The sequence below is a fragment of the Podarcis liolepis genome, assembly GCF_965112155.1.
Source record: "Podarcis liolepis genome assembly, chromosome: W".
Classification (NCBI taxonomy): Eukaryota; Metazoa; Chordata; class Lepidosauria; order Squamata; family Lacertidae; genus Podarcis; species Podarcis liolepis.
This window is the reverse complement of record NC_139568.1, coordinates 18,433,595-18,458,640: the sequence shown is the minus strand read 5'-3', so window position 1 is coordinate 18,458,640 and position 25,046 is coordinate 18,433,595. Positions and strand designations below refer to the sequence as shown.

The 25,046-nt window shown below is 43.7% G+C and overlaps 1 protein-coding gene across 1 annotated transcript in view; it reads right to left on the bottom strand.

Annotated features, from left to right (window-relative positions):
- LOC310697701 (mediator of RNA polymerase II transcription subunit 22-like) overlaps positions 1 to 25,046 on the bottom strand; it is an 82,525-nt gene that overhangs the window by 22,497 nt on the left and 34,982 nt on the right. Inside the window, exons 2-3 of the mRNA XM_083484405.1 lie at positions 8,991 to 9,138; positions 8,072 to 8,152 (exon numbers count right to left, since the gene is read on the bottom strand). Of these exons, the coding sequence (XP_083340531.1) occupies positions 8,072 to 8,152; positions 8,991 to 9,113 (204 nt within the window). The 5' untranslated portion in view covers positions 9,114 to 9,138. The remainder of the gene's footprint in view (positions 1 to 8,071; positions 8,153 to 8,990; positions 9,139 to 25,046) is intronic.

Sequence of the window (25,046 nt, the reverse complement as noted above, 5' to 3'; positions counted from 1 at the left end):
CTGCCAGTCATTTCCGCCATCTCCATATAGTCTATTAGTTGCATCTGCCATTCTTCCAAGGTGGGTAGGTCTTGTGTCTTCCAATGCTTTGCGATGAGAATTCTTGCTGCTGCTGTAGCATACATAAAAAAAGTTCTATCCTTCTTTAACACCGATTGGCCAACTATGCCCAGGAGGAAGGCCTCTGGTTTCTTCGGGAAAGTATATTTAAATACCTTTTTCAGTTCATTATATATCATTTCCCAGAAAGCCTTGATCCTTGGGCGCGTCCACCAAAGGTGAATGTACCTTCAATTTCTTTACATTTCCAACATTTGTTATCGGGCAAGTGATATATTTTTGCAAGCTTGACTGGAGTCATGTACCACCTGTACATCATTTTCATAATATTCTCTCTTAGGGCATTACATGCCGTAAATTTAATCCCGGTGGTCCACAACTTCTCCCAGTCAGCAAACATAATATTATGTCCTATATCTTGTGCCCATTTTATCATTGCAGATTTTACCGTTTCTTCCTCAGTGTTCCATTTCAACAGCAGATTATACATTCTTGAAAGTATCTTAGCATTGGGTTCTAACAATTCTGTTTCTAACTTTGATTTTTCCACCTGGAAACCAATTTTTTTATCCAAGTTATAAACCTCTCTTATTTGAAAGTAATGTAACCAGTCTCGCACCTTCTCTTTAAGTTTGTCATAACTCTGCAATTTCAATTTATCACCTTCCTGTTCTAAAATTTCCCAATATTTTGGCCATTTAGCCTCCATATTGAGTTTTTTCAGAGCTTTTGCTTCCATAGGTGATAGCCACCTTGGGGTTTTACTCTCCAGAAAATCTTTGTACCTTGTCCAGACATTAAACAGTGCTTTCCTGACAATATGGTTTTTAAAGATTTAGAACCTCAAAGCCAAAGTGAGAGCATTTGGGTCAAAATTAAGGGAGAGAAGAATAACAGAGACCTCATTGTGGGAGTTTACTATAGATCCCCAAGCCAAACGGAGGACATAGATGATGCCTTCCTGGAACAGATGGCCAAGCATGCAAAAGGAAGGGAGATAGTAGTAATGGGGGACTTCAATTACCCGGATATTTGTTGGATGTCAAACTCAGCCAAGAGCATAAGGTCAAACAGATTCCTCACTGGCCTTGCAGACAACTTCATTGTCCAGAAAGTGGGAGAAGCAACAAGAGGAACAGCCATTTTAGATCTGGTCCTAACCAATGTTGATGAGCTGGTTAGTGGGGTAGAAGTGGAAGGATCATTAGGCGCGAGTGATCATGCTCTTCTGAAGTTTACTATACAGCGGAAAGGAGCAGCCAAGCATACTAGGACTCAATTTCTTGACTTTAAGAAAGCCGACTTCATAAAACTTAGGAAAGTGCTGGGTGAGATCCCATGGACAGTAATACTAAAAGGAAAGGGAGTTCATGATGGCTGGGAGTTTGTTAAGAGGGAGATAGTAAAAGCACAACGTCAGGCAATACCAATGAGACGGAAACATGGAAGGTGCCTAAAGAAGCCAGGGTGGCTATCTAAAGAACTTTTAACTGAGTTAAGATTTAAAAAGGATGTGTACAAAAAATGGAAAAGGTTGGAAACCACCAAAGAGGAATTCAAACAAATAGCCAGCACATGTAGACACAAAGCCAGAAAAGCTAAAGCACAGAATGAACTCAGGCTTGCTAGAGAGGTTAAAAGCAACAAAAAAGGCTTTTATGGGTATGTTCGTAGCAAAAGGAAGAACAAAGAAACAGTGGGGTCACTCAGAGGAGAAGATGGTGAAATGGAAACAGGGGACACAGAAAGGGCTGAACTCCTCAATGCCTTCTTTGCCTCAGTCTTCTCCGATAAAGAAAACAATGCCCAACCTGAAGAATTTGGAGCAAATGATTCAGCAAAGGAAACACAGCCCAGAATAACTAAGGAGATAGTACAAGAATACATGGCTAGTTTAGATGTATTCAAGTCTCCAGGGCCAGATGAACTGCATCCAAGAGTATTAAAAGAATTGGCAGATGTGCTCTCAGAACCACTGGCAGTCATCTTTGAAAATTCCTGGAGAACAGGCGAAGTCCCGGCAGACTGGAGGAGGGCAAATGTTGTCCCTATTTTCAAAAAGGGGGAAAGAGAGGACCCCAAATAATTACCGCCCAGTCAGTCTGACATCAATACCAGGGAAGATTCTGGAGCAGATCATTAAGAAAACAGTCTGTGAGCACCTAGAAAGGAATGCTGTGATCACCAATAGTCAGCATGGATTTCTGAAAAATAAGTCATGTCAGACTAACCTGATCTCGTTTTTTGACAGAATTACAAGCCTGGTAGATGAAGGGAACGCAGTGGATGTAGCCTACCTTGATTTCAGCAAGGCATTTGACAAGGTGCCCCATGATATTCTTGTAAAGAAGCTGGTAAAATGCGGTCTTGACTATGCTACCACTCAGTGGATTTGTAACTGGCTGACTGACCGAACCCAAAGGGTGCTCATCAATGGTTCCTCTTCATCCTGGAGAAGAGTGACTAGTGGGGTGCCACAGGGTTCTGTCTTGGGCCCGGTCTTATTCAACATCTTTATCAACGACTTGGATGATGGACTCAAGGGCATCCTGATCAAATTTGCAGATGACACCAAACTGGGAGGGGTGGCTAACACCCCAGAGGACAGGATCACACTTCAAAACGACCTTGACAGATTAGAGAACTGGGCCAAAACAAACAAGATGAATTTTAACAGGGAGAAATGTAAAGTATTGCACTTGGGCAAAAAAAATGAGAGGCACAAATACAAGATGGGTGACACCTGGCTTGAGAGCAGTACATGTGAAAAGGATCTAGGAGTCTTGGTTGACCACAAACTTGACATGAGCCAACAGTGTGACGCGGCAGCTAAAAAAGCCAATGCAATTCTGGGCTGCATCAATAGGAGTATAGCATCTAGATCAAGGGAAGTAATAGTGCCACTGTATTCTGCTCTGGTCAGACCTCACCTGGAGTACTGTGTCCAGTTCTGGGTGTCAGTATCTCAGCTCACAGTCAGAGGTAACTGGCCTCCCCCGGGCAAACCGAGTGAGATACTTGTTGACCTTTCCGTCTGCGTCTCCCGGCAGGCAAGGTCATAAATCGGCGATTCTCCTCGTCAGACGTGAGAAGAACACACCCTCTGCTTCTCTCCCTCCCTGCATTCCCCCAGGGAGGGGAAATGAGACAGACAGGAGTCCTATTTACATGTTTTATTCCTGTCATTCAGCAGTACAGAGAAAACGTGTCTGTACCCTCCAGACTCCAGCAGAAGAGACACAACTCCGCCCCTGTACTTCCAGCACAGGTCAGATGATACTCTGAGCTAACATCCGGTGCTCAGTACAGAGAATAGACTCCCCCTTTTTCCCAACAGTACAGTTCCACACATCAACATCCTGTTTTGCATTCCAGCCACCTGCAGCTGGCTTTTGCATTGCTGCTTTTTCCTGACACTGGGCACCACAATTCAAGAAGGACACTGACAAACTGGAACGTGTCCAGAGGAGGGCAACCAAAATGGTCAAAGGCCTGGAAATGATGCCTTATGAGGAACGGCTAAGGGAGCTGGGCATGTTTAGCCTGGAGAAGAGGAGGCTAAGGGGTGATATGATAGCCATGTTCAAATATATAAAAGGATATCACATAGAGGAGGGAGAAAGGTTGTTTTCTGCTGCTCCAGAGAAGCGGACACGGAGCAATGGATCCAAACTACAAGAAAGAAGATTCCACCTAAACATTAGGAAGAACTTCCTGACAGTAAGAGCTGTTCGACAGTGGAATTTGCTGCCAAGGAGTGTGGTGGAGTCTCCTTCTTTGGAGGTCTTTAAGCAGAGGCTTGACAACCATATGTCAGGGGTGCTCTGATGGTGTTTCCTGCTTGGCAGGGGGTTGGACTCGATGGCCCTTGTGGTCTCTTCCAACTCTATGATTCTATGATAACTTTAATTGACCAGATGAAAGCAGGAAAGGCTGCCGGCCCTGATGCTGTTCCATCTGAAATGTTCAAAGCCAAGCCAGAGTGGTGGGCTCCGATACTAGAGGAACTATTCACTATGATAGATAGATCTGGTATCATATCTAACTCATGGCAGCAGGGCCGGGGTGGGAGAGTGCTAGAGTCCTGTCTAGTCAAATTGCATGGGATCAATTCCAATCTGTTACCTCCGAGGATGTGGACAGGCTGCTTGGACGAGTGAAACCAACCACCTGTCTCCTTGATCCTTGCCCATCCTGGCTTATAAAAGCTAGCCGGGAAGGGCTGGGCGATGGGCTTCGTGGGGTGGTGAATGCTTCCCTCCGTGAGGGAGCCTTCCCAGACCCGCTGAAAGAGGCGGTTATTAAACCGCTTCTTAAAAAACCATATTTAGATGCGGCCATGATGGCCAACTATCGCCCAGTCTCAAATCTTCCATTCTTGGGCAAAGTGATTGAGCGAGTGGTTGCTGAACAACTCCAGGCACGCCTGGAAGAAGCGGACCATTTGGATCCCTTCCAGTCGGGATTCAGACCTCATCATGGGACTGAAACTGCCTTGGGCGCACTGGTTGATGATCTCCGGCAGGCTAGGGACAAAGGTGAGAGCTGTTTCCTAGTTCTGCTGGATATCTCAGCGGCGTTTGATACCATCAACCATAACATCCTTCTGGACCGTCTTGAGGGGCTGGGAGCTGGGGGCACTGTCATACAGTGGTTCCGCTCCTTCCTCCTGGGCCGTGTTCAGAAAGTGGTGGTGGGGGATGAGTGTTCAGACCCCTGGGCTCTCACTTGTGGGGTGCCTCAGGGTTCTGCCCTCTCCCCCATGCTTTTCAACATCTACATGCAGCCGCTGGGAGAGATCATCAGGGGGTTTGGGCTGGGTGTTCATCAGTATGCGGATGATACCCAGCTCTACCTCTCTTTCAAATCAGAACCAGTGAAGGCGGTGAAGGTCCTGTGTGAGTGTCTGGAGGCAGTTGGAGGATGGATGGCGGCAAACAGATTGAGACTGAATCCTGACAAGACAGAAGTACTGTTTCTGGGGGACAGGAGGCGGGTAGGTGTGGAGGATTCCCTGGTCCTGAATGGGGTAACTGTGCCCCTGAAGGACCAGGTGCGCAGCCTGGGAGTCATTTTGGACTCACAGCTGTCCATGGAGGCACAGGTTAAATCCGTGTCCAGGGCAGCTGTGTACCAGCTCCATCTGGTACGTAGGTTGAGACCCTATCTGCCCGCGGACTGCCTCGCCAGAGTGGTGCATGCTCTGGTTATCTCCCGCTTGGACTACTGCAATGCGCTCTACGTGCGGCTACCTTTGAAGGTGACCCGGAAACTACAACTAATCCAGAATGCAGCAGCCAGACTGGTGACTGGGAGCGGCCACCGAGACCATATAACACCGGTCTTGAAAGACCTACATTGGCTCCCAGTACGTTTCCGAGCACAATTCAAAGTGTTGGTGCTGACCTTTAAAGCCCTACACGGCCTCGGTCCAGTATATCTGAAGGAGCGTCTCCACCCCCATCGTTCTACCCGGACACTGAGGTCCAGCACCGAGGGCCTTCTGGCGGTTCCCTCACTGCGAGAAGCCAAGTTACAGGGAACCAGGCAGAGGGCCTTCTCGGTAGTGGCGCCCTCCCTGTGGAACACCCTCCCACCAGATGTCAAAGAGAACAACAACTACCAGACTTTTAGAAGACATCTGAAGGCAGCCCTGTTTAGGGAAGCTTTTAATGTTTGATGTATCATAGTATTTTAATATTCTTTTGGAAGCCGCCCAGAGTGGCTGGGGAAACCCAGCCAGATGGGCGGGGTATAAATAATAAATTATTATTATTATTATTATTATTATTATTATTATTATTATTATTATTATTATCCCAATCTTTAAAAAGGGTGACAAAAAGCTGCCATCCAATTATCGGCCAATAAGTCTACTGTCAAACATTGGGAAATTGTATGCTAAACATCTGTTAAATAAACTAACTACTTGACTTGATGAGAATAACATCATAGGTCCAGAGCAGGCAGGGTTCAGGCCAGGGAAATCTACTTTACGCAACTTTGGTGTTATCTCATTTAGCCACTAAGTACACACGGCTTCATAAAGAATGTCTTTATGTGGCCTTACTTGATATCAAGGCTGCTTTTGACACTGTCGACAGGGGGCTGTTATGGTCCAAATTGAAGACAATGGGCCTAGAACCTAGATTACTTGATCAAAAAGCTTTACAGAAAGAACACCTGTCGCATAAGAACAACACCAGGGAATGTAATGACAGATCCTGTCATTATAAACAGAGGAGTAAAGCAGGGCTGTGTACTCGCTCCCTCTCTTTTTAATCTTTTTCTTAATGACCTTGTTTCTTTACTAAAACAGGTGGATGTCCACAGCCCAAAACTCAACGCATCAAGCATTCCCATCCTTCTATACACAGATTATATGATTTTGCTTTCATGGACAAGAATTGGCGTAAAACGTTTGTTAAATTCCTGTATTGACTATCTGTCCAGAATGAAATTGTGCATGAACTTTAATAAAAGCAAAATAATGGTTTTTAGGAATTCACACAAAAGCTATAGCTGGGTATTTGGTGGAAAACCCATCCAGCAGGTATTCAAATTCAACTATCTGGGAATCACATTCCATCATAGGCTTCTACGGTCCTCGCACCGTGCAACAGTGGTGAATGCCAGTAAGATGTCTATGCAGGCCATAATGTGTTTCTTTATAACAAGAGGTAATTTGCATATCCCCTTTGCCCTCAAGGTCTTCAAAGCCAAAGTTATAGTTCAATTGCTCTACAGAATTCCAGTCTGGCTGCCAGGGTTTACCCAGCTGGTAGAACGAGTGCAGGCAGCTTTTCTCTTCAAGATTTTTGCTGTCCCACGTTGTGTACCCTATGCAGCCTTGTGTCTAGAGGGAGGTCAACACAAGGTAGAGACCATAGCCTGGGTGAGATTTCTTACATGCTGGTTGAACATCTGCCTCACAACAGAAAGATCCTCTCCTTAGTGAAGTTTTGCTAGATCCCTTTCTTTCCTCAGGGCTACAACGGTTTAACATAAAGGTACAGCAACTTGGGCTGTCAGTGGAATTTTTGCTATTGATGTCCCCACCATCTGCCAAGGCTATAATAAAAAACTAGACTGCGGGACATTGAACGCCAGGAACTAACAGCAGCAGCAGAGAAAATATGTTCTCCTCTTAACTTTCAACTTTCTTGGGCATATGAAATTAACCACAATTATCTTGAATTTTTGCTTAATCCTCAAGAAAGAAGGGCATTTTTGCTGGCCAGGTTTAATTCAAATCCTTCAAACCTCCTATGGGGAAGGTTCTCGGGAATGGTGGAAGGAGAAAGAATTTGCCCATGTGAAGACCATCAGGTGGAAACTCTTACATATATGATTCTTAAATGTAAACTATATGTTGATCTCCGCCAGCAGTTCCTAGATCAACTCTGTATCCCCAAATGGAAACCAGAGTTAGAGGTCATACGTTTTCTATTATTGGGGAATAATCAGGAGCTCACCAAGTTAGTGGCTAAATATCTTTATCTGTTTTTTTGTCGTTGAAACACAGTGCAGATGTCTGATCTCCCTGGAGACCTAGAGATGTAATGTTAGACTGCTTTGCCTCTTTCATTTGACAAATGTTTTGTGTCACTGGGAAGGCAGGAATTCTGTATTGATTTGCTATGGATGTTTGTATGTGATGCCAATAAAAGGTTTGATGATGATGATATTAAAACATTTTTTATATACTGAACAGTTAAAACAAATCACATTCAAAGGAATTGGGTGGATCCTAAAACACACACATCTCAACAAAAACGAGAAGACACTCTTCTGTGAGGGGGAATTCCATAATCGAAGAGCTGCCCCAGGGAATGAGCTGTCTTAAGCTATCAGCACCCAGAACGTCTGAGGGTGGCAGATCAACCAAAAAAGCCCCTCTGTTGATCTCAACACCTGAGAGGGTCTGTAGGGAAGAAGGCAGCCTCTCGGGTATCTGAACATACCCTAGAACCCACCCAACATATGCTCCAATTGGATGGTTTTTACTCACAATATTTGCAGCTCTGACTTGCATCTTGTAGTTGTCCTGCTTGCCTTGGGTTGCCCAAGAAACTTGGGTTTCTTCCTCAATCTACAGCAAATGTTAGAAACAAAGATTTTACACTGGGTTCAACATTTTTCTTCCACTGTTCTGCAGAGAAGAACAGCCCTCTCACTATCATCCATGAGATTTTATTGCATTCCCTCTGCCAGAGGTTCCAAACACTTCAGGCAAAAGCAGGCATGGGGGACATGTGACCCTTTAGATGATGTTGGACTACAACTCCCATCATCCCTGACTGCTGACCATGCTGGCTGGGGCTGATGGGAGATGAAGTCCAAAATCATCAGGAGGAGCCACTGGTTCCCCAACTCCGCCAAATAAGAAGCAATAGAACACCCCCAACTAGTAAAATGGAGGTTTCTCATTCAATCACTGTTATAGGAACATTTATTCATTTAGGCCTCCCTTCTATTCTATAAATTTGAAGCAGTATTATACCACTTTACACAGTCATGGCTTCCCCCAAAGGATTTTGGGAACTGTAGTTTCTTAAGGGCACTGACAGCTTTTAAGAGACCCCCTATTCACCTCACTGAGCAACAATTCTCAGAGTGGTTCAACAATCAACCCCTCTTTACAGGGAGCTCTGGGAAGGGACTAAATATCTCCTAACAACTTTTGACACCCTTAACAAACTAAAGCTCCCAGAATTCTTTGGGGGAAGCTATGACTGTTTAAAGTCATATCATAGTGCTTTAAATTGAATGTGAGAATGTGGCTGCAGATTCCCCCCAGCTTTGACTTAAAGCAAGAATGAGGTAATATTTTTATGTTCCAATTAGGTGAGCAAAAACTTGGAGTTTGGATGGAAGAAAGAATACCCATGACATGAGGTCCCACCACCCACCCACAAATAATCTCATACCTTTGCAGTTTTGACTATTTCTGTGAAGTTATCCATGATAGACTTGATGTCATCTTTCAGCCTCTTGTTGTAAGACTGAAGGAGGGTTTCCTTGCTCTGGGGGAGCACGCGCTGCTGTGGCATTGTGGTGGCAAGAAGAGAATCTTAGCTGCTCACCAAGAAAGCTCAGAAAGAGTTACAACTAAACAACTGAGAGTCAAAGCTTTATTACATATATTTCAAGATAACAGTCTTGAATGAATAAGCCATTCATTACAAGCAGTGAGTTGCAACATAACCAGACACTGGAAAGAGCTTTCTAGCATAGTAGACAATTGGTACAAAACACTTTGGGAATCAGCCCTCCTTGACAGAGTAATAAATAAACTACGTTTGACGTAATAATAATCTATTTTTTTATTTGGATGCCGCTCGTCTGACTGGGTTGCCCCAGCCACTCTAGGAGCCTCCCAACAGAATAGTAAAAACTTCCCTAAGCAGGACTGCCTTTAGATGTCTTCTAAAAGTCTGATAGTTGTTTATTTCCTCAACATCTGACAGGAGGGCATTCCACAAGGTGGGCACCACTGTTGAGAAGGCTCTCTGCCTGGTTCCCTGTAACTTCACTTCTCACAGTGAGGGAACCACCAAAAGGCCCTCAGTGCTTGATCTCAGTGTCTGGACTGAAAGATGGTAGTGCAGACACTCCTTCAGGTATACAGGGCCAAAGCTGTTAGGGCTTTAAAGGTCATCATCAACAATTTAAATTGTGCTTTGAAATGTACTGGGAGCCAATGTAGATTCTTTAAGACTGGTGTTATATGGTCCCGATGGCTGCTCCCAGTCACCTGTCTAGCAGCCACATTCTGGATTAGTTATAGTTTCCGAGTCATCGTCAAAGGTAGTCCTACGTAGAGAGCATTGCAGTAGTCCATGCGGGAGATAACCAGGGCATGCACCACTCTAGTGCATAGCTGTCAACATTTCCCTTTTTTTAAGGGAAATTCCCTTATTCCGAATAGGATTCCTCACAAGCAAAGGTAAAAGTTGACAGCTATGCTCTAGTGAAACAATCTGCAAACAGGTAGGCTCTCAGCCAGCATACCAGATGGCAGTAGAAAAAAGACAGTCACAGAACCGAGAACTTACACAAAACAAATGAAATACCGTGAAAATCCCTGAAACAAGTAATTGACTAGAAATATTATCTTATAAAATTTAACTACATAACAAAAATCAAAAAGTTTAAGGAAAAAATTAGAAAAACCTAGAAGTGAACAAAGCCTCAACGGGATGCCGGCTACAAACCTCGTTTCACTGAACTATTCAGTTTCCTCAGAAGGAAATAGAGAAATCATAAACCTTAAATGATTTTAAACAAACTCAAGAACAGGGCTGAAATGCTCCCCTGAGTTTACAAAAAAAAGTTTGAAAACCTAAATGGCAAGTTTTAGACGCCACCCTATTTAAAGAAAGCCAAGCAGTAGTAATAAGGAGTTGAGGACTCGGCTGTGAAAACTCTAGTATTGCCTAGAGTAATAGCACAAATTCAAAGAAAGGAATACAAGATAAGCTGTTTTAGATTTTAAACAAACTCAAGAATAGGGCTGAAACACTCCCATGGTCTAGATGTTACTGCTGATGTTAAAGACTGATACAGGGTGTTTCCAATCACAGATATTAGCATCAGATGTCATTAGTTTTGTTGCAAGGTGCTGATTAATTGAGCCACTAACCTGTTTGAAGATTTATATATATGGTGAAATTTTGGAACAAGAAGGAGACAAACTGAAATTGCAGAGTTTTGAAAAATTAAAAAACAAAGTGAGAGATTGGCTTCATTATTATCAGATAATGGAGACATATAACTTAGATAAGAAAATTGGCTTCCAGGTGGAAAAGTCAAAATTAGAAACAGAACTGCTAGAACCTAGAACTAAGAACTTGTCAAGAATGTATAACTTGCTGTTGAAATGGAATACTCAGGATGAAACGGTGAAATCTGTCATGATTAAATGGGCACAGGATGTTGGACATAATATTATGTTTGCTGACTGGGAACAGTTATGGACCACAGGTATGAAGTTTATGGCATGTAATGCCCTAAGAGAGAATATTATGAAAATGATATACAGGTGGTACATGAACCCAGTCAAGCTTGCAAAAATCTATCATTTGCCCGATAATAAATGTTGGAAATGTAAAGAAATTGAAGGTACATTCTTTCACCTTTGGTGGACATGCCCAAAGATTAAGGCTTTCTGGGAAATGATATATAATGAACTGAAAAAGGTATTTAAGTATACCTTCCTGAAGAAACCAGAGGCCTTTCTCCTGGGCATTGTCGGCCAATTGGTGCCAAAGAGGGACAGAACTTTATGTATGCTACTACAGCAGCAAGAATACTCATCGCTAAGTATTGGAAGACACAAGATCTACCCACTCTGGAAGAATAGCAGATGAAGGTGATCGACTACATTGGCTGAAATGACTGGCAGAATCCAAGACCAGGGAGAAGAGTCGGTGAAAGAAGACTGGAAGAAATTTAAAGACTATTTAAAGAAATATTGTAAAATTAATGAATGTTAGAAGGATGTTGGATAGAAACTAAGCGGTTTCCAGCTGTAATGCTTTAGGAGACATGAAAAAAAGATTCACAAATGGGTAAAAGTTTAATGGTAAGGATTTGCTGAACTAACAAATTGAATTGGAATACAGGGAGGGGAGGTGTGAGGAGGTCTGAGGAAATAAGTGTATGGAAGTTATGTTATTGAAAATTAATGTGTGTTTTTAATTGTTTTTTTATTTTGTATGTTATTTTGTATGTTTATTTTTTCATTTTTTGCTATATTTAGAAAACTTTCAAGAAATATCTTTTTTAAAAAAAAGATTTATATATATGATGTATCACCCTGAATGAGCAAGCGAACGCAAGGATTGCAATCATTTATTATATTTATTTGATCTGATGAATTTGTGATATTGCTGTATTGATGATAGGGTGTAACTAATTAGATAATTGTTCATAATCAATTTTTAATATATTTAGTGAAACTGGTGAATATAAAGTATTAGTGAATCCATAGGCCAGAGATTATTATCAGATTGGTAAAATTGTCATGATTGTATTAAGGAAGATTGAATTTAATTGACATTCATTAATTATCACATTGGAAATATTGTCGTGATTGTATTAAGAAAGATTGAATTTAATTGTTATACAGTCTGTAAGACAGAAAGAAAGAGAAAAAATTACATTGTGAGCTAATTGAATTTCATACTGATGTCTGGTAAAAAAAACAACTGTGTCAGGTTCTGTGGCAGTTTCAGCCTCACAAATCAGGAGAACTTCTGTAATTGACATGGATCAACCACTAGATATGAGAGAATTAATTTTAAGTTAGAAGAAAGATATCCAAGATTTAAAAAATAATGTAAACGAAAAGGCAAAAGCAACAGAAGAAAAACTTATTTCGGGACTTCCGGGGAGGTGCCTCCGGTAATGGCTGAATTCCTCTGATCGGGAGGAATTTGCCCCGTGGGAATTTGGGTCTGTACCGCCACAGCGAAGGCGGAGACCCGTAAAAATCACAGGCGGGAGAAGCCTGTGAACGTGGATTCGGCGGGCACCTTTTGTGCCTCCCCTACTCGCGGGGAAACCCGGTTTCAGGGATCCGGAGCGACGTGGGGTGAGCAGCGCGGTGCTTCGAATCGTCTGCTTCTTCCACGGAGCGAAGCCGCATAGCTGTTGCCGGAGAGCACTGACCTTTTCCTGTGGACAATTTGACTCTAAAGTAATTACCCGTGAGTAGAGCTGAAGTGGGGGAATTGGATTTTTAAACGTTTAATTTGGCATCGAAACGGGGAGGTTCAATACAGGAAGTCCGCCTCCCCTTTTGTAAATAAACTAAAGCAATGAGCCTGCAAGCTGAAGTCTTGGAAAGCCTTTTGTAAAAAGACTAAATCTCCATCGGCAAAGAACTAAACCCCCCCTTTGGAGACAGGAGAAGATGGGGGGAAGTGGTGGACTGAATATGTTGGGATACTGCCAGGGAGATATAGTCCATCATGGCCCCAAGCCGGCTGCCGGACGATCCATCTATCCCTGTAGTCACGCAGATTCAGCAATTAGCGACACGAGTTTCCTGGAAATACCTTGCCACATTCCAGGGCTCGTGCACACTCTTTATCAGCAGATAATGCACACAGCAGAAGATGCACAGCAGGAGAGCATATTTACAGACTTTATTCAGCGTTGATCAGAACAAAGAGAAACATGACCGTTCTGAGTCAGAGTCTCCGACAGACTGAGAAACGAAAGCAATAGCAAAACATAAACATCCTGTGAACAGGAAATACGCAGGCTGTGACACAAACATCCTGCTCCCTTTTAAGGTGGAACGGAAATATCCTAACATCCTCCCCCTTTCCGTGTAACCTGTAGTACCTGTGGTTCAACCCAATTGCAACCTTTGTACATAAACCTTAAGTTGTTCTCTGTTAACAACCTTAGACAACAGATCAGCAGGAATTTCATTTCCTGGCATGTAGGACAACTGAATAAGTCCTTTCTGAATACACTCCCTTGCACAATGTAGTTTAATCTGCAAGTACTCTCTGAGTTCAGCAAAGCCAAACACGATCTATTGTCTTGATACACTTGTACAGGACATTTTACAGACACTCTGATGTCCTTAAACAGTTGCAACAACCATTCACAATCCATGAGTGAAAATGACAGAGCATTGAGTTCTGCTTCACAGGAACTTAGGCTCACTGTTGTTTGCTTCTTGCACAACCAGTCAAACAGGCAGTGGTTGTACATGTAGCATACTCCAGAAGTGCTTGTACCATCCATGGTGTCACTTCCAAAACTTGCATCAGCAAAGATTTCAAGACCTCCAGTCTTCTGATTGGTGAACCTCAGCCTGTAGTGCAAAGTCCCTTTCAAATAGCGGGCTATGCGCTTCAGAGCTTTCCAATCCTGAACCGTAGGATTGTTGGCATGTCTGCTAAGAAGGTTACAGCTTACAGCTATGTCAGGTCTTGAGCATCTAGCAATGAAACTCAACTTGCCTAGAATGCATCTGTACAGCGTTGTGTCAGAAAACGCTTCAGCAGTACTGTCTACCTGGTAACCTGTCACCATCGGTGTGTCTGCTGGATTTGCATCAACCAAATTCAACCTGGTTAATACATCAGCAATTTTCTGTGTTTGGTGTACCAGAAAATTACCTGCTTGGTCCCTCTCCACCTGCAGAGAAAGATAGTTGGATACCTCACCAAGATCCTTCATGTCAAAGTGCTCCTTCAGCTGAGCTAGGGTGCTTTGGTAGAAAGCCTGATTCTTCCAAAACATCAGAAGATCATCAACAAAACATAAACAATACAGTTTGTTTTGCCCCTCCTCCTTGACAAACACACATGGATCAGCTTTGCCCTGGTGAAAACCTAGAGAAAACAACGTTTCAGTGAGTTTTGTGTTCCAACACCTGGCACTCTGTTTCAGACCATATGAGGATTTCCGCAGTTTACAGACCATTCCCTTCTGTATCTGCATCCCATCTGGTGGAAGCATAAACAGCTCCTCCCCCAAAATCCCGTATAAAAAAGCTGTATTAATGTCATGATGGGAAACATGCAGTTTCTCCTCCGCAGCGATCTTGAGCATCAGCCGAATGCTCTCATATTGGACTGTGGGTGAGTAGGTCTCGTGGTAATCCTGTCCTGGTACCTGTGAAAAACCTCTGGCAACCAATCTGGCTTTGTGTCTGACTACCTTGCCATTCTGGTCTGTCTTGGCCTTGAAGACCCATTTGCTGCCAACCAATCTCATTCCTGGGACTACCGGTACCAGTTCCCAAGTTTGGTTCCTGTTCAAGGAATCAACTTCAGCCTTCATGGCATTAAGCCAAGGCTCAGCATCTTTAGAGGTTAACTCCTGAACTTCTTTGAAGCTTGAAGGTTCCCACACCTTCTCTGAGCTACTAAGAACAGCAGTTGCTGCCTTAGCAAACTCATCAGCATATCTCTTTGGAGGTCTGCCCTTCGTGGCCCTCTCAGATCTGCGTACCAGACGCAAGTCTTTTTGACTCATCTCCTCTTTCTTAGGAGAAAAATGACCAATGGTGAACAGTGGTTCTTCCAGTTCATTGTCAGATGCATCAGATGGTCTGACTGAGGCTTTTGCGCTCTTGTAGTCTGCTGTGTCATCACTGTCACTGACACCAGCAGCAGCGCCGCCCACTGAACTGGAATCCGAACTCTGATCATCCTCATCATCATCATCCTCAGCAGCAGCTTCCTCAGCTTTAGCTGCTTGCTTGACATCACCTTCATCCTCCTCTGGGTAACTCTGGAAAATTCCCACATTTCCCCCCCACTTAGGATTGTACTCAACACTCCTTGTGAACTTAATGGACTTAGAGTTAGTCATCCATACCCTGTATGCACCTTTTTCGTACCCCATGAACAAACCATGTGCCCCACGCTTCCCAAGCTTGTTGCTTTGTGGGGTGTGTACCCACATGTCAGAACCAAAGATTCTCATGTGCTTGATGTTGGGTTTCTTACCAAACATCTTCTCATAGGGGGTACAACCAATAGGTGGTGACAACCTGCGATTAAAAGTGTAAACAAAATTCCACAGAGCCTCCCCCCAAAACGTACCAGGGAGATTGGCATCATGCAACAAGGTTTTCATTCCTTGCAGCAACGTTTGATTTGCTCGCTCCGCAAGCCCATTCATCCATGGCGATCTGGGCGTTGACATGTCATGTTGGATTCCCTTCTCAGTCAGGAAAGCTTCAAACTGCTGAGAAGTGAACTCCGATCAGTAAACAGACAACCAATACGTTTACCGTGAACATTCTCCAACCAAACACAGAATGCCTTAAACTTCGGAAACGCTTGCGATTTCTGCTCGAGCATAAACACATGAATGTACCTGGAAAAAGAATCAATTAGAACCATGAAGTACCTTGCTCCCCCCAAAGAGGGTGCAAGTGGACCAACCAGGTCTGTGTGCACTAGCTAGTAGGGTTTGGAAGCCTGCCTGCTAGACTCCTTGCCTTTTGGAGCAAACTTCACCTTGTTCTCTGCACAAGATACACATTTCATGTGAAATTTACAGGGTTTGATGTTCAAACCCTCAACCACCTCCCGCATCTTGGCCAGTGCCTTCCAAGAGAGGTGACAAAACCTTCGATGTGCATCGTGAATGCAGCCTGCATGAAGAACTTTGTTAGTTTGTGCAATACAACAAGAATCAGCATTAGATACAACAGCATTAGTGTCGTCATAAGTTATATGGAACAAACCATCCATAAACTTTGCATGCAAATAGTCCTCTTTGCCTTTTCTGATGACACAGACGCTCCTCTCGAAGGAAATCTGAAAACCACGCCCAGTAAGCTGTGGGACACTGAGCAAGTTGCTTGCAGCTCCCGGAACATAAAGTACACCTTTGATGGTAGTGTGCAGACTTGCCAGTTTCACAGTCCCTTCTCCTGCGATTTGCAACGTCTTTCCGTCAGCCAGGTGGATCTCTCCATCTTGAGGTTTGAAGGAGATAAATAGGTGGCGGTCCTTCACGACATGGCGCGTACAGCCTGAATCAACAACAAGGCTGCCTTTGGCTGTTGGAGCAGTCTTTACAGCAAGCAAACCTTTGTTTTCCACCGGTGTGGGCTTTTGCAGCTTGCCCTGCTGCTCCTGGCCATCAGACTTGCCTTTAGCCTTTGGTGAGGCTGTGCCAGCAAACAAAACCTTGTTTTCCACTGGCATGGGCTCTTCACCCTCCCTCTGCTTCTGGCCATCTGCAGGCGTCTGCCTCTGTTTACCTTTGCCTTTCCGGCCTCTGCAAAGGTGATGACCTTGGTTCCCACGAGAAACAGAGCTCTCAGCTGCCGACTCCTTGGCTCCCCCTGGAGGCTGGAATGCTGCCTGGGATGACGTGACGGTCAGCTCCCCCTGCAGCCTGCAACCGGTGCCCTCAGCATCCCTGCATTCACTCGCATTCTGGGAAACAGCCAGGACCTCCGATGCAGTCAAAATCTGGGCTGGGATGACTGGCTGGTGGGCTATCTTCAAAGCATTCCACATATTACGTGCAGTCACGTGGCCAGCCAACGTCTTAATTTCCTCAAGAGAGACGGACAGGACTATTACGTCAACGGCCCTCAAATTCTGGCGTTTCCATTTCTCTGTCAGAGGAACCGGAGGGGCCTCAAACACAGTATGCCACACTCCAAACTGACGCAACAAACTCTCACACCATTCTGCCCAGGTTTGATAGTTATGCCCATTTAACTTTGGGCACTCAGCAGCTTGAGAAGCTTGGAAAAACTCCATTTCCAGCTTTTCCTTTGAGCCGTGAGTCTCTTTGCCTTCAAAGACTTCTTATCTTAGCAGCTCATTAATCACGAAGCCTTTGGCGCAGCTTCCAGGTCCATTAATCTGCCGGAGTTCAAAGGCTCCTTCCGCGGCAAACAGAAAAGCCTCTATTTCGCTTTTCCCACACATACCTCTCAAACGCAGTCTGTTGCAGTCTTACTCTCCTGTAAGTGCTGTGAATCTGGGCCCGAAACCTGTTGTTGGGATACTGCCAGGGAGATATAGTCCATCATGGCTCCAAGCTGGCTGCCGTACGATCCATCGATCCCTGTAGTCACGCAGCTTCTAGCGACACAAGTTTCCTGGAAATACCTTGCCACATTCCAGGACTCATGCACACTCTTTATCAGCAGATAATGCACACAGCAGAAGATGCACAGCAGGAGAGCATATTTACAGACTTTATTCAGCGTTGATCAGAAGAAAGAGAAACATGACCGTTCTGAGTCAGAGTCTCCGACAGACTGAGAAACGAAAGCAATAGCAAAACATAAACATCCTGTGAACAGGAAACACGCAGGCTGTGACACAAACATCCTTCTCCCTTTTAAGCTGGAACGGAAATATCCTAACAGAATATGCCTGTAGGAGAGAATCAAGAGAGTTAGAATACCGCCGCTCAGACCCTGGAAACGGGTTGCTAGCAGGATCGATGTCTTTTGGAATGTTCATTGACAGCGTTTAGAACGTTCATTGACAGGTAGCTAAACAAGAGAATACATTGTTTCTACTGTCTCCGGCTGTTTTTTAAAAGTAACTGAAAAGTGAAACTAACTTTGGATTATTGGAACATTGTTTAAAAGAGGACAGTACTGACTAATACAAATAGAAACTGTTTTCCCCTAGTGGAAGCTTTTGAAATTGGTTGCTCTACAGGAGCTGGGCTAGGGGAATTTCCAGCTGCAAGATAAAGAATTGTGAGACTCTGGGATTGACCTTGAATCTCTTAAGTGTTATGGCAAATGGAAAGGAAAAAACAGACGGAATGTCAACAGAAGAGGCCTTAGCGGTCGTATTAGTGAAAAACGATTCGCTGGAACAGCTTCACAAGAAAACAGACGTGATAAATGTGAAAGTGGATGCTGCAAATATTAAAATAGACTTAATGGCAGAAAGTTTAAATAATCTGGGACAAAAGGTGAATACCAATACAGAAACCATCCAGAAATTGATACAGGAATCTACTTTGACACGGCAAACTGCGGATGAAGTCAAGGAGAAAACCCTTGCTGCTGAATGTAAAGCAACACAACTGGAGAGAGAGAGAGTCCCATCCATACAAGGACAACTTGATGAACATAAGCTGACATTGGTTACGATTGAACTTAAAGAGAAACAGATGAATTTGAGGATCAGAGCCCTACCTGAGGAAAATGAAAGCTTGACAGAGTTTCAGGAGGAGATAGGACTAACATCGGTTGAGAAAGAGAGGTATTTGGGGGTTAGTATGACCGCCAGAAATGTGAATTTATTCAAGGATAACTGTGAAGGACGTTGGATTGAAGAGAAGGGGGATTTGGAAATATGGACAAATCTGAAGTTGTTATTGTTGGGCTGAGTTGCTGTGGTGGGGATGAGGGTTGCTGTGTTGTCGGGGATGTTGCTTTTGTTTCAAACATTGCAAGCTTTGGATGGGATGGATTGTTTCAGGAGGTGGCAGAGGGACGTCTCTAGATTTGTTTGGCAGGGCAGGAAGCCTTGAGTAAAATTTAAGATATTGACGGATGCCAAAGAAGGAGGTGGACTTGCCCTGCCAGACCCCTAAACTTTGTTGTGAACCATCTGCTTATTGCTGGCTGAGAGAATGGTTGCTTCTTGAAAGCACTGAAGTGTTGGATAATGGCAGATGAAGGTGATGGACTATATGGAATTGGCAGAAATGACTGGCAAGATCCGAGACCAGGGAGAAGAGTCGGGGGAAGAAGACTGGAAAAAGTTTAAAGGCTATTTATAGAAATATTGTAAAATTATTGAATGTTAGAAGAATGTTGGAATGAAGTTATATGGCTTTAGTAGAAATGTTATAAGGAATTAAGTATAAATAGATTAACAGAAAATTAAAGGAAAAAATAAGGCAAGAATGTGTTAAGATAATTATAGGATAGAAAACAGAGGAAGATGGAAAGGAATTGCTAAAACAATTAATAGAAGTGGAATACAAAAAGGGAGGTGAGAGGAGGTCGTTGGAAATAAGCGAATGAAAGATAAGATATTGAAAATGTTTGAGGTGTTTTTAAATTGTTTTTGTTTGTTTTTGTTTTGTTTTGTATGCAGTGTTTTTTATTGTATTTGTATTGTTCTTTTTTTCCTTTTCCTTTTTCTTTTTTTTTCGTTTGTAGTGTTGTGTTGAAACTGTTCGAAAAGTAATAAATATCATTTTAAAAAAACAACAGAAGAAAAACTTATTTCAATGGGAGTTAAAATAGATGAAAATGTGAAAATAACAGCTGAGTTACCAACTCAGGCCAACAATTTAGTACAAAAAATTCAGAACTGACGAAAATAGTGCTAGACCTTAAAGGTAAAACACAGAATCTAGAGGAAGCTCAGAAAAAATTACAAAATGAAAATAGAGAAACAGCAGATCTGAAAGCGCAGCAGGATTCAACTCTGGATTCTATTGCGATGTTGCAAATGCAGAGAAGGGAGAATACCCTAAGATTCAGAGGACTAGCAGAGGAAATAACTGGGGGAGGGATCTCAAAAGAGCTAGCAGCTTGGTTAGACCTAGAAGAAGGAGAAGTAGCACAAAAAATAGAAAAAACATTCAGAGTCAAATCTAATGTAGCAAAAGCAAATAACTGGCCAGCTGTCTGTTTAGTCTCTTTTAACTCTATGGATTTGAGAAACAGAATTTTACAAGGTAGTAACAAGAAGAAATTCCAATCGGAAGGAAATGATATTATCGTCCACAAGATTATCCCAAATCGATTGATAAAAAAGAGAGACGCTTACAAACCTCTGGCCGAGGCACTAAAGGCAAAGGCAGTGGACTATAGATGGGAGTACCCTGAAGGCATCTCCTTTTTCTTTAAAGGGAAACGTAGAAAGTGCTTGTCGGCATTAGATGCGGACAAGTTCTGGAGAAAGTACCGGAAAGAGCTTGGAGGAAAAAGACAATTGTTGGGAGAATCAGAGCAAATTGAACAAACAGTTGAGAGTTAGGAGACAGATCTAAGAAGAGAATTTATTAAAAGTATATTGAGACCTTGAATGTGTAATTTATTTTTTTATTTTTTTAACCTGTTGAGTTATCAGAAGAAATAAAGTATGGATTATAAATTTATTACTTGGAACGTAAATGGTTTAAATGAAAAATCAAAAAGGAACAAGGTGGAACATATTCTGGTTAAGCAAAAATATGATCTAACCTGTCTGCAAGAAACTCATGTAGTGGAAAAACATAAAGGAGTATTAATAAATAAAAGATTGGGGCTTGCGTTTATTACATCAAGTAAAGAAAAAAGAGAGGGGTGGTAATCTATGTAAAACCTCAGATGGAGCCAACACTGCTTTACAATGACGAAGAAGGTCGAATGGTGATTAATAATAATAATAATAATAAATTTTATTTATATCCCGCCCTCCCCAGCCGAAGCCGGGCTCAGGGCGGCTAACAACACTAAAATAGTGCAACATTATAAAACATCATAAGAATTAATTAAAATCAAAATTGATGGCAACCATAAACTAAAGTATTGTAAAGATTGCCAAAGGAGGGAGTCAGGCTGTGCCCTAACCAAAGGCCTGGTGGAACAGCTCTGTCTTGCATGCCCTGCGGAAAGATGTCAAGTCCTGCAGGGCCCTTGTCTCTTGTGACAGAGCGTTCCACCAGGTTGGAGCCGCAGCCGAAAAAGCCCTGGCTCTAGTTGAGGCCAGCCTAACCTCTCTGTGGCCTGGGACCTTCAAAATGTTTTTATTTGAGGACCGCAAGTTCCTCTGTGGGGCATACCAGGAGAGGCGGTCCCGTAGATACGAGGGTCCTAGGCCGTGTAGGGCTTTGAAGGTTAAAACCAGCACCTTAAACCTGATCCTGTACTCCACCGGGAGCCAGTGCAGCTGGTATAGCACCGGATGAATGTGATCCCGCAGTGAAGACCCCGTAAGGAGTCTCGCTGCGGCATTCTGCACCCGCTGGAGTTTCTGGGTCAGTCTCAAGGGCAGCCCCACGTAGAGTGAGTTACAATAATCCAGTCTGGAGGTGACCGTCGCGTGGATCACAGTGGCTAGGTCAGGGCGAGAGAGGTAAGGAGCCAACTGCTTAGCTTGGCGGAGATGAAAAAATGCCGCCTTTGTTATAGCTGCAATCTGCGCCTCCATGGAGAGGGAGGTATCGAAGATTACACCCAAACTCTTAACGGACGGTGCTGGCACTAGTTGCACCCCCGCAAGAGATGGGAGTTGCCCCCTCAATCCCATATCGTCCCGTCCCAGCCAGAGGACCTCTGTCTTCGAAGGATTTAACTTCAACCGGCTCCCACGTAACCATCCAGCCACAGCTTCCAAGCATCTGATCAGTGTGTCTGGGGCCGAGTCAGGATGGCCATCCATCAACAGATAGAGTTGGGTGTCATCAGCATACTGATGGCAGCCCAGCCCAAAACTCCGGACAAGCTGGGCGAGGGGGCGCATAAAGATGTTAAAAAGCATCGGGGAGAGAATCGCACCCTGAGGCACTCCACACACCAAGGAGTGGCGGGATGACAGTTCCCCCCCAAGCGCCACCCTCTGTCCCCGACCAGAGAGAAACGAGCGCAGCCATTGAAGGACTGTGCCCTGGATCCCCACGTCGGCGAGGCGGTGGTCCAGAAGTTCGTGATCAACCATGTCGAAAGCTGCTGACAGATCTAGAAGAATCAGCAGCCCCGACCCGCCTCGATCCAGCTGTCTACGAAGATCATCTGTTAGGGCGACCAGAGCCGTCTCGGTCCCATGACCAGCGCGGAAGCCGGACTGGAATGGATCCAGAGCCGATGTTTCATCCAGAAACCTGCCAAGCTGTTCAGCAACCGCTCTCTCAATCACCTTACCCAGGAATGGAAGATTATAGAAGTCAAGATCAATATTGAAAAAGTGATAGTTATTGGAGTTTTTGCACCAAATGAAAGAAAATCTGAATTCTATCAATTCTTGGAAGAAAAAGTCATAGAATATTTTGGGGGGGGGGGAAATATATTATTAGGAGATTTTAATGGAGTAGTCAATCCAAACATTGACAGAACAATAAAGAAGAAAGAAAAGAGGCAGAACAAACTCCCAACTACATTTTTCCAATTAATAGAACTCCTGAATTTGTTTGATGCATGGAGGTTTAAGAATCCAACAGAGAGACTTCCGATTGGCTCACCCGATTATGGCGGACAGGAGTTCTTTCACAGAAAGGGCACCGGTGCTTTGAAGACAGGGGAGAGCCGCTAGAGCGCAGCGGCGCCCCGAAAAGCCCTCAGATCAAGCGTTCTGAGGACCTGGAGTTCCTGCAAGTGCCGGGAACGACTCCCCTGCTCCCCATTAAGCTCTGAAAAAGAGCGCTGAGTGCGAGCGGGGTTGGAGACGGTGGCACAAGGGAATCAAATCACTTCCTTCAAAGCGCGAAGCTCTGAGTCTGGTGATCGTGAGCAGCCAATTCCTCCAAGGAAAAAAAATAAGAAATGTGGACTTAACTCTTCTGAAAATTGTGAGTAAAGCGATCTAATTTGGAACTACAAATTGGGAAGGGAAGGGATTTAAAAACGAAGGTCGATCCCTTTCACTGAAGCAAAAGTGAAAGCAGCTAACGTTACCAAAAGCCGCAACTTTAACTTCATCTTTTTAGAAACTTTCAAGTGTTTCCTGTACCCCCTTTCTAGCAGGGGGAAGGGGGGAGGAGACAAAAAGTAAATTTCCCTGCAGAAGAATTGGGGATTTGTTTGAACTGTCATATCTTCTCTGTGGAAGCAGACCTCCCGGGTGAGGGAAGGCTAGACTCCATTGTGACGTAACAAAGGGATTGGATACTTTCAACTTTCGTTTCCCGCTTTGGAAAAATACAAAATAACTACAGCTGCCAGAGCTCAAAAAATATCTGGAACTGTATCTTTACCTTCTGCTACTAAGTTAAAGGCTTGAAACAAACTTTTGGGGATTTGATTAAAGGAGTAAATATAATGATTTCTAAAGACTTGTACTTGTCAGATTGAAAGACTGTGGGGAGGAAAGACTTTTACTTTGGAGTTGGGACTACTGCAGCTGGGAAACAGTCTGTTTATCTCACTATCTCCCCCTTGTGACTGTAGCTGACCTGGGGGGGGGGGGACTATGGATGGGGGTGACAAAGGAGACAAGACAGAAAAGTCAGAGAGATCAGAGAGAGTAAAAATTAAACCAAGAAGAGACTCTAGAACACCAACATTTGAAGAATCAGTAATGCAACTTCTTCAGGAAATTAAAACAGAAGTAAGAGGGAACGCAAAATATGGCCTGAAGCTCAACATCAAAAAAACGAAGATCATGGCCACTGGGCCCATCACCTCCTGGCAAATAGAAGGGGAAGAAATGGAGGCAGTGAGAGATTTTACTTTCTTGGGCTCCATGATCACTGCAGATGGTGACAGCAGTCACGAAATTAAAAGACTCCTGCTCCTTGAGAGAAAGGTGATGGCAAACCTAGACAGCATCTTAAAAAGAAGAGACATCACCTTGCCAACAAAGGTCCATATAGTTAAAGCTATGGTTTTCCCAGTAGTGATGTATGGAAGTGAGAGCTGGACCATAAAGAAGGCTGATCACCGAAGAAATGACGCTTTTGAATTATGGTGCTGGAGGAGACTCTTGAGAGTCCCATGGACTGCAAGAAGATCAAACGTATCCATTCTGAAGGAAATCAGCCCTGAGTGCTCACTGGAAGGACAGATAGTGAAGCTGAGGCTCCAATACTTTGGCCACACCATGAGAAGAGAAGACTCCCTGGAAAAGACCCTGATGTTGGGAAAGATGGCGGGCACAAGGAGAAGGGGATGACAGAGGACGAGATGGTTGGACAGTGTTGAAGCTACCAGCATGAGTTTGACCAAACTGCGGGAGGCAGTGGAAGACAGGAGTGCCTGGCGTGCTCTGGTCCATGGGGTCACGAAGAGTCGGACACGACTAAACAACTAAACAACAACAACAAGAGGGAACCAAAAAATTATTCAAGACTTGAGGAATGACTTTGTTGAATTGAAAGAGAACCTGAAGACAGTGAAGTCTGACATTACTTCACATGAGGAAAGAATTTCGCAACTGGAAATGGTAAAGGTCCGGGACTTAGAGACTGTCCAGCAGGAGGCGTTAAATTTAATTGCGTTTCTTCAATTGAAGGAGAAGGAGGGCCATTTGAGATTGAGAGGGGTAGTCCAGAAGGAACAGGACAACTTGAAGGGTTGGCTCATGAAGAATTTTCAACTTATTGGGAGATCTCAAAAGAAGAATTAAATTCGTGGATTGATAAAGCATATAGATTTGGCCCTAAAAAGGATCCTAAAATCACACGATTGTATGGTGATTTTTAAAACAAAAGAACAAAGAGACACGATATGGGGACACCACTATAAAAAAATTCTAAAGATAGATGGGAAAGCTGTGATTCTGTTCGAGGAGGTCCCATAACATTTTTTATCTTTGAGAAATAATTATATAGAACTGGCAACTGCTCTAAGGAAGAAAAAT